The following is a 9990-nucleotide window of genomic DNA, read 5'->3' on the forward strand; positions in this document are numbered from 1 at the left end:
AAGCATTGGAACAGGCTGCCCAGGGAAGTGGTGGAGTCACCACCCCTGGAAGTATTTAAAAGACACGTAGACATGGTGCTTAGGGACATGGTTTAGTGGTGGACCTGTCAGTGCTAGGTTAACGGTTGAACTCAATGATCTTAGAGGTCTTTTCCAACCTGAACGATTCTATGATTCTATTCTATATATAAGTGGCTAGGGAGAAGGAGGGCAAAGACCATGGTATACTTCTTGTTTATAAAGCAGGAAATTCTAAGCTGGATAGTTTTTAGGTCCAAAATACAGTGATGTTGTCTTTTCCAAGCACACATCTGATTGCTCTGTGTGGAAAATGACTGTTGCTGAGTGATTTTGGATTGACTTAGTAGCCACAAGATGAATATTGTCTGAAGGTGGGGGGACATGGATGACACTTTGATATTGTAGAATAGTATGGCTTACTTTTTCAGCTCCAGATCAGGGCACAGAATCAGTGAATTAATTTCAGGTTACAAGAATGTAGTTAACTTTTGTGATGTAAACTGGGGGGTTGTTGCAGATCTAGTTAGCAGCAAAGGCTGGGGCAGTAACTGAAGAAGCCTGTAGTTAAGGGAGGAGAGGGTGTCAATTACTGGTATCTTTAATACAGATAGCGCATGCAATGGAATTATGCCTTTTTTTCCCTCCTTTAAGATTCCTGCCTCTGCAGTGGAGATGCCTGGATCAGCAGATGTGACAGGGTTAAATGTTCAGTTTGGAGCTCTCGAGTTTGGATCAGAGCCTGCACTCCCAGAGTTTGGATCAACTTCAAGCAGTGAGAATACCAGCCAGGCAACCAACAATAGCTTGTACTCAAAATCTGTAAAGTACGTGTGAGTTCCCCTTGTGCATTCTGACACGTCTTCTCTAGGGGGTCAAGTTTGTGCCAAAACCAGCAAGGCACAAGTTGCCAAGCAATGGGAGGGGGAAATATAATGACTTGTAAGGCTAAGTGTTTTCTGTGGATGGCATCTTAGAGGAGAGATTTCTTTTCTAATGACAACCAAAATCTCCCTGGATGGGTCTATGTGAAGCTGGAGATGACATGAATGTAAATAACCTTATAATAAGCTACACTTTATAGAATTGATTTCTCATGTTTAATTGTCCTATTTTCAAATTTGTTTGAGGGTTCGTTCCTCACAACCCGAATTTTTCTGCTTTTGATCCAGGAGAGATGACCATTGTACCATATATGTGTGTCGGTAGATTGGCATCAGATTACAGATCTGATGCTCCTATGGGATGAGAAAAGAAGCCAGGCTTTCAGTATGCAGAAGCTCTTACTGAAATTCTAAAATAGCCAATGATAAGTGCCAATGTACCAGTAACCCATTTTTTTCTTCCTTATTCATTCAAAAATTGGCTTCAGTAAAAAGCTTTCTGAAGTTAATTCAGAAATACTAGTAGAAATGTACTTTCATATTAATTTTTAGTTTTATAAATTATTTAAGCTGTTTAGAAAGTAAAACACTCCTGCATGTTTTAAAGTATTTTTTTCTTCTTTGCATAGTTCATTCTGTTAGACTGCTACTGTAACGTTAGAATTCTGTTGTAAAAAGAGACTGGGTGTTTCTCATGATATACCAGACTTTTTGTATCTAGTTGTTTAAAAAAGGGAGATTATGATCATTAATTTGTCCTTTGAGAAGGTAGAAATAACATGACTGAAAAGTGCTTGTGTGTAAACTCTTGTTTTGGTTGGGCTGGCAGGAGGAAGGTGAATGGTGCTCAGTGCAGCTGATGGTTTTGAAGCAGTGGTTACTGGGGACCAAAGCAAAATTATATATTTTTTTTTCATGATTAGATTGTCTAATATAAATAATATAGATTTGACTGCAGGTTTAAGGTAGTTCTAGATAACTGTATAGGAGCTGATATTTTCATGAAGGTATTTGAGATGTCATTTACCAAGACGATAAATAATTTTTACTTTTTCCAGTGATCCTTTGAATACCTCTTTGCCAATATCCAATACAGTACAGGAGTCCACCTACACAACCTCTGCCATCACCTCTTCCAGTCTGACCTGCTCATCCCAGAGCACTAGCCCAGTAACAACAACTTCCTCCTATGACCAGACTGCTGTGCATAGTAGGATAGCGTACCAAAGCTCCATGGCTCCGTCTGAATCAACCCCTGTTGCAGTTACGGTGGGTGAATTTCAGAAATAAGACCTTGAAAAAGGTGAAATATTCTTATCCGTGTTAGACTTGTATTACCCTGCTATGTTAATACTTCTAACCAAGCCAAGTGGTATTTTTGATTCCCAAGCCCACCCTGTTATTTGCTTTTGCTTTTCCTATTGTGTAGCCATTTTTGGCCATACTGTATTTGGGATATGAGAGCCTCTGATTTTATGGGGTTTGATGTCTTAAATTGCTGTTTGACCTTTTTTCTTAGTAACAACATTCTACTTGAGTTTCCTTCCCTGAAGCTTAGCTTTTAAGAAAGGAACTATCTCCGTATGTAAATACTAGTCATGATATTTTGCCATAACTTGACAGTTTTTATCCAAAGGTATATTATTTATTAAATTTATAGCAAATGGATCCCAAACTGTTTGTGGCCCCTCCAGCATTACTATTTCGTTGTATTTAAACACCAGTGGGAATTAGTTTCATGTTTTATTTTAAAAAGCATAGGGAGAGGTCTAATCTAGGACAGAGAGGATCTCTCTTGGGAGGTTCAAAAGCACCTACTCTCTTTGTGTATGGAAGATAGGTTTGTTTTAAGAGAACTTAATTTATTAAATGTTTAAGGAACTTGTGAGATTTTTTTTAAGTTTATTTACTTCTGGCCTTTGTTATGTAATGGCTCAGTCACACTTGTCTTCTGCAGTAGCTCGTATGTACTGGTGAGGATCAAGCATAGACTATCCACTTCTGTACTCCAGCGTTATCCAAAAAACAACTGGTGCTTCTCAAGTCTTATCTTTCAATGGAAAAAAATTGGCGTCTCTGTGTAACTTGGATAGTTAAAATTGTGAGTTGCATTAGATCAAAAGCACAACCATTTCCTATATGTTAATGCAATTCTTTCTTTCATATCGGTGTGAACCTAAAGTTTGTTGTATACAGTACATGGGAAGGTCTCCTGCTGATGGGTGTAGTATGGGCAGTGTATGGGATTCTGTATGTTCAGGACACCTTGCACTTGAGACAACTATTATGTGGTTTTGTTAAAAGCAGTAAAAAGTTAATTTTCTGCCTTTTTTTGTCTTTCAATTTAGAATGAATATAGAATTTTGCATGAAGCATGTTCAATGTGTGATTCAGTCTGAAAATCTAATATACCTCTAAGATGACTTATTCATTCATTTCTCCTTTGTTTACAGAATGGGCACAGCGGTGTTAGAACACAAGCAACTCTTGACAGTAAGTTTACAAAGCTTGGTTGTGCACAGGACTTTCTGATCTTTCCTTACTACTTGCTGTGTGCACAACTGTAGCAGTGACATCTGGTTTAAGGTTTTATCATTGTTCTCCCTGACTAATTTTTGGCTGACCCATTTGAGTTTATTTTGTACTTGCATAGGATACACTGCTTGCTTCTTGACTAAAACTGAAGTATGAAAGCAGCCCTATTAAATCTACAAACCTAAGCAGTCTTAGAATTAGAGAAGCTGCTTTGCTGCTGCTTTTCCTTTTGAATTTACCTACCAAAAATTATTTAATGTAAAATTAAAATAAAATATAAAATTAAAAAATAATATAAAATTTCCTAGCAATTCTTCCAGTTCTCAGATGGGAAGCTGTGGGTAGCATTTAGCTGTGATGAAACAAAGTCACATTCTTTGAATGCACCTCTCACTGGGTGTAGTGCTACTTATGGCCTGTTACAAGCCCGTGGGGAATAAGGGAGACTAACGTGCTCCCTCTGCTGGGTAGCTTGCTGCCTTGCAGTGGAGTAACAATAACGCAGTACTGGCTCTGATACAGGCATTACTGTGATCTTCATCTTGGCCTGTTTCTAATGTGGTATTTTACTTGTAGCACCCCTACAGCTCTCTTCCTGGAGTTAAAATAATTAAAGTATAGTATTCACTCTTCTGACCTTTATGTGCTGCTCTGCGGAAGTTTTCAAGGGCAGCAGTGTGAATTAATGTGTCTTGGAATTCCAACACTTCAATTTTAGGTCTGTCCTTCTCTTAAACATCTCTTCAGGTAGGTCATTAGTGGGGCAGACTTTTTTTTTTTGATACTTCTGAGTAGAAAGAAGTTGTGTATTCAGACCTGTAAACAGTGTTTTGCTAGTGCCAAGTTCAATTTAAATGAGCAGGAGGAGTGTATATGCCCAAAGAGTTACCACTTAAAAGATTGTTGTATATAAAGACAACTTTTCAAGTGGAGAACTTTCCTACTCTCGTGTACAGAATTAATAAATGATTTATGAAATTGACTGCAGGACTTGTCTTTTTGCTATGGAAAACAAAGATCTGAGAATTCCTGGTATTTTTGTGATTATTCTATAACAGCTTTATTAGTCCCTTTTTCTATGCCAGTTCTCTTTTGAGAACACTTTTGGTTTTTTCTGCATCTCAAGCACATAAACTGGAATCAGTCTTCTTCCATGTATCTATTTCATGCATCCAAACAATTTTGAAATTCTCTCTTAACTTTTGGAAGTACTGACCTTTTCCCTTCTGTATGTGCTGATAATATTCTTAGTTGTTCATCTCTCATCTTTGCTGTTGTTGTCCTTTAATATCCCAATCTCATGCTTCCTAAACCCTTAGTTCAAAGCATGGCTGGTGTGTTACAATTCTGATCATCCTACTCGTCTCATGGTTTTCTTTGTCTTGCACATCGTGTTCAGGCATCTTGTAAGGGGTCTTAATGAAGATGGTGATTCTGTCCCTTGTATTGAGGACATCTACTTTTACTTCAAGAAGGGCACCCTGCTCTAAATGTATTGAGAGTTGTAAACGTTATTTACTTATTTTTATATGAATCTTGCCAGGAGGTATCAGGTGATACAGTTGCCACCTTCATAACTATGTTTCTGTTTGTCACTTGAATTTCCTTCTCTTACTGCCAAGGACAAGACCTCTTGATTTTTGTTTGCGTAGCACCCAATCCAGCAACCTGTCTTGGGTCATGTAGCGAGGAAAGCAAACCAGTAACGTGAACATTGTGATGTGTAACTTCCAAGTGTATATCTGACTTTTGGTGACCATTCTAAAACTGTCCTCACATGCATTGCAAGTTAGTGATGATCCACTGAGTAGTGGTCTCTGGTGTGGTATGGAAACATGGCCCAGCAGAACGCAGGGCTCAGCTCTCTTTCTGAGTTTTATTGGTGGGTGAGTGCCTCTAATTCTTTATATTATCTTTGCAGGACAAGAGATAAGTGTGGAAACAGCTGGGAATTATGTTGGGCAGTAGAGTTGTTCAGTGTCTTATTACAGTATAGTGATCCTTTGGAAAGGCACATCTGTGGTAAACAAGTTTTACTCTGTGTAGCCTAAAAAGTAATATTAAAGCTAAACACTTTTTGTTATCTAGGTCAAATAAAGTAAGTCAATATTTGACAACTCTTTAGCCATTAAAAATGCTTAATGGTGTGCTCAATTGTGGCCTTTGATTGTAACTTCTTTTATTCTACTGCATTACACATTTGACTGAGTACTCCAAACTGATAAGTTATATGCCCTTGTACTCCAGTGATCTCAGTCTCGATCATCAAAGGTGCTGTGTAGGCTGGAATGAAGAAGCAGAGCTGTAGGTAAAAGTAGATTTGTACAGTGCCAGCACAAATGCCTTTTGTTTGCAGAACCTAGTGCAAGGAATTTTAAAATGAGGATTGACTTGTGAGCAAAAGCTAGTAATCCAGATAGTGGGAGGTGAAGTGCAGAAGACTGTAGTTTACTACACATGTAGCAGTGAAAGTTATAAATCTATTGTAGGTGAAGAGTTTAAAGGGAAGAAATGATAGTTCTGTTGCTGTTTGAAATTTCCTTAATAGCCAGATTGCTTGATACTGTTACTGGTTCCTGATGGTCAGTTTTTTGTAAACCAAGGGGAGAGTACTACTGTGTTCCTGAATCCAGACTGGGATGTCAGGTATGCTGGAATTTGTCTTTCAATGCCGCTTTTTAACTTGTTGCAGCTACTTCATCAGTTCCAGCACCTAAGACAGAGCCTTCTCCCTCACTACCTTCTGCTGGTTCTCTGCCTAGCGTTGTATCCACCACTGCTTCGCTTCTGCCTTCAGCATCGCAGCACGTGGCAACGTTGCCCAGCTTGCCTCAGTCCAGTGATTTGGCCAGCAGCTCACTTTCCCCGTTAAGCAGGTACAGTAGGAGTTGTGATAAACTGAAAGGGGTTCAATTTTGGGGAAAGGGCAAACGTAAGGGTGATTGCGTATGGGGGCTGTCAGATATCAGGGTCCCCTTTTCTGACCTTAGCTAGAATTAGGAGAGAGATTCAGAAGAGAACAGGATGTTTCTGGTTGCAAAGTATGAGCTCTGGGCTGCCTCTTAATGATAGAGCAGCTGCTGCCCTCAAGTTTTCGTGGTATATAAACAACTTTGTGTTTCAAAGGGCTCTTGCTTCAATCATGCCAGTTAAATTAGCTAAATTGATTCCCCCAGTTTGTTTTTCCTACTTTGTCCACAGTGCCTGCTGTTTGTTTAGTGTCGTATGTTTGAAATCATTCCTTAATGATTTACTTCCTGGCTAATTTTGAAATACTGTATTTTCATTTATATTTGTATTTCTTAAAATTAAAACCCAGAAATAATTCCACAGGGAAAGTGTATGTGTTTTCTTTTTCTAAGACATTTCCTTAAGACACTTTGAAATATCAGATTGGTGTTCGTAGAAGTGCATTCAGCACAGCTTAGCTCATTTGCACTATGTCTGATTTTCTCAGTGCCTGTTACTTGAGCTTCATCCTCAGGCAGGTGACATCCTGAGGCTATACTGGTTGAGTTACATTTTTAATACTCACCTTTGTACTGTATTTGTTAATGTAAGAAACTAATTTGATGGGATATCAGGGTTTTTTTCTTGTTTCACAGCCAGGACATGGTTGATTCTCTTTCAGTACACTACTGTTTTCTGTTGAATAAAATGATAAATATGTCAAATAACAAGAATTATTCCATTCACATTAGAAAGATCATCTCCCTACATTTGTTTGTTAAAAAGCTGTGTACATTGGTAGAAATTCTAGTTGGAGGGTTGATGCTGTTGGGCAGATACCAAGTGCCGTGAAAGGATGATGCCTGAATTCCAAGCACATCTGACTTGTTTGTGCTGGCAGCCCTTGTCTGTGTCTCTACCATAGGTCAGCGGGTGAATTAAGGCTTATTAGAAGAGCTGGGGAGAGTGGCCGAGGGAGTGGTTTAAAACTGTATATTGGACTGAACTATTTCTTTCCTTGCTGCCTGAAGTGGTGTCATTGTAATTCCTGCAGATGGGGAACAGTTTTAAAGAATTGAAGTAAAACTAATTTGTGAAACTGCCAAGATTTAGTCTGGTCCCACACCTTGAAGAGCTGCCAGAAGTGTTTGTCCTTAAATTGGGGCATATAATTTAGCCTGCAGCTTTCTTATGAAAACTGCTGTATTTTCTTGTGGCTATTTCCATAGAGAATACTACAATATTTGTTATGGTTAGGATCTCTCTTGCTTCTGACTTCACATGAGGAGGGGCTTTTTGAGCACCAAACCATACATATTTTTTTATGGCTTTGTTTTGTTTGCCTTTGTTCAGTGTTCATTTTGTTTATTCCATACTGTACTGTAAGTTACGTTCTTGACCTCGAATGTAAGGTATAACTTTTGTCAGTGTGAATGGTTAAGAACCAGTTTCAGTCACCTTTCAGGGAGACGTTTAAAGATCTTCGGATTACAGATGAATGTTGGTGCTACTGTTACTGCCAAAAGTTCACAGGCCTGCTCAGCTAGGGAAAAAAAGGTGGTGCTAAAGCAGAGTTGCTTCCTAAAACGAAGTTATCTGCAGATGTTTTCAGCAGGGGACTCTTTATTTTCATATTTTACAGTGTACGTATAAAACTGAACTGATAGTTCTGATTCATCTTTTAAAAGAGGAGATGGCTTTTGGTGGCTTGTAGTGGTATGAACCAGCCTTGATTAAATTGCCAGATTCTGTAGTAGTATGGCTAATTTTGGGGCTTTCACAGATGCTCTTCATTTGCTGAATTTTTTGAGCCCTGTTTTTTGGGAGTGTGTTGGGGCTTTTGGAGGAGTTATGGGGCAAATACCCTGCAGTTCTAATTGGTTGAACTAATGTTATGCAGGTTAAAATGTGAGAAATACCATAGTGAGTCAAACCAGCTAATTAATACCTGTGCCCCATGGCAGGCAGCAGCAGTTGCTCAGGGAAAGAATGAGAAACAAGCCGTGTGTTCTGTGAACCTTCTTCTGGTTTTGGACTTTATGTGTCTTGGAGTTGTTGTTATATAATTTCTGAAGCAACTATTGTTTTTCTGAAAATATAGTAAATTGATAAATAGAAATGAATGGTGTTTTAGATGTTTATTGTTAGTAATAGTCATCTCTGTACTTCATTTTTTTTTTCATTAAAAGGTAGTAGGATATTAGTTATAGCATTTTTTCTTTAACTAATATCCTACTGTATGTGTATGTGTATACACACACTTACAATTTTTCATCTTTAACTAATATCCTACTACCTACTCTGTGTTTGTGTGTGTATATATGTGCATACACATACATATATGTATTAAAAATAGTTCTAGGAAAAATTAATTTTATTAATTCTTTGCAATTTCTTTCTAGCTCTCTTTCCAATCATCAGAGCAGCCTTTCACCTGCCTCAGTGTTGTCTTCAGGCACAGCACATGCAGTAAGTCCTATTTGCATTTCAACAGATGTTCGGCCTATAGTCAGTTTATCTGATGATTAAAACCCTCTCTTAAAGTTCATTGTGTCCCAGTACAGTAAGAACCAAAACAAGAGCCTTGTCTCAGGGAAGAAGGACTGCCAGCCCTCTAGTGGTAAAAAAAGTCTTTACCACTTGTGATTTTTACTAGATCAGGAATAGCTGTTACAGAGACTTGCCAGTCACACAACTGCAGAGGAAATTTTCGTGCCAGCAAGGTGAGGTGGAATAAAGAAAGAATTCCTTGTAACAAATGTATTTAAAAAAAAAAAAAAATCTTCAGAAGTGGCTGTCTGAAACTGCTCCAAAATGTGGAGCAGTCTCCACTGGAGAGGTTAGCTGGCAAAATGCGGGTGATGGAATGATACATGTCATGACGAATGCCTCATGACAGATGATTTTAGAGTTTACCATGTGGCATTGTTGTCACCTGTGTATTTAATGCATTTGAGATAAGAAGGCAAATGGTAGTGAACACAGTGCCCCAGTTGAGGTTGCACAAATGAAAGTCAGAGACACTGCCTTGTTCTGTGATGGGTTACTTCTGTACAGTCCCAGTCGAGGTGTGCAGATAGGCTACTGCTTTTTTTTATGCCTGTATTTTGGTTTGTAATGCACCATCCCTACTGAATATGTAACTTAAAAATTCACACTTATCCAAATGTCCTTCTTTTCTGTTGTCAGAGTTGTTTTGGCTTCTGTGTGTTGGTGAGTTACACCCTCAGTAAGTTTGCAGACGACACCAAGTTGGGTGGGAGTGTTGATCTGCTCGAGGCTAGGAAGGCTCTGCAGAGGGACCTGCACAGGCTGGATCGATGGGCCAAGGCCAACTGTATGAGGGTCAACAAGGCCAAGTGCCGGGTCCTGCACTTCGGCCACAACAACCCCATGCAGCGCTACAGGCTTGGGGAAGAGTGGCTGGAAAGCTGCCTGGCGGAAAAGGACCTGGGGGTGCTGGTCGACAGCCGGCTGAACATGAGCCAGCAGTGTGCCCAGGTGGCCAAGAAGGCCAATGGCATCCTGGCCTGTATCAGAAACAGTGTGGCCAGCAGGAGTAGGGAAGTGACTGCTCCCCTGTACTCGGCCCTGGTGAGGCCAC

The 9990-nt window shown here is 39.3% G+C and overlaps 1 protein-coding gene across 2 annotated transcripts in view; it reads left to right on the forward strand.

Moving 5' to 3' along the window:
• The window catches only part of UBAP2 (ubiquitin associated protein 2), a 74286-nt gene that overhangs the window by 39679 nt on the left and 24617 nt on the right, over nt 1-9990 (forward strand). For both annotated transcript variants that reach the window (XM_009275143.2, XM_009275150.2), the window contains 5 exons: nt 673-845; nt 1961-2171; nt 3356-3395; nt 6130-6313; nt 8789-8855. In XM_009275143.2, coding sequence (XP_009273418.1) covers nt 673-845; nt 1961-2171; nt 3356-3395; nt 6130-6313; nt 8789-8855 — 675 coding nt within the window. The remainder of the gene's footprint in view (nt 1-672; nt 846-1960; nt 2172-3355; nt 3396-6129; nt 6314-8788; nt 8856-9990) is intronic.

The sequence above is a fragment of the Aptenodytes forsteri genome, unplaced genomic scaffold (assembly GCF_000699145.1).
Source record: "Aptenodytes forsteri isolate BGI_AS27 unplaced genomic scaffold, ASM69914v1 Scaffold266, whole genome shotgun sequence".
Classification (NCBI taxonomy): domain Eukaryota; kingdom Metazoa; phylum Chordata; class Aves; order Sphenisciformes; family Spheniscidae; genus Aptenodytes; species Aptenodytes forsteri.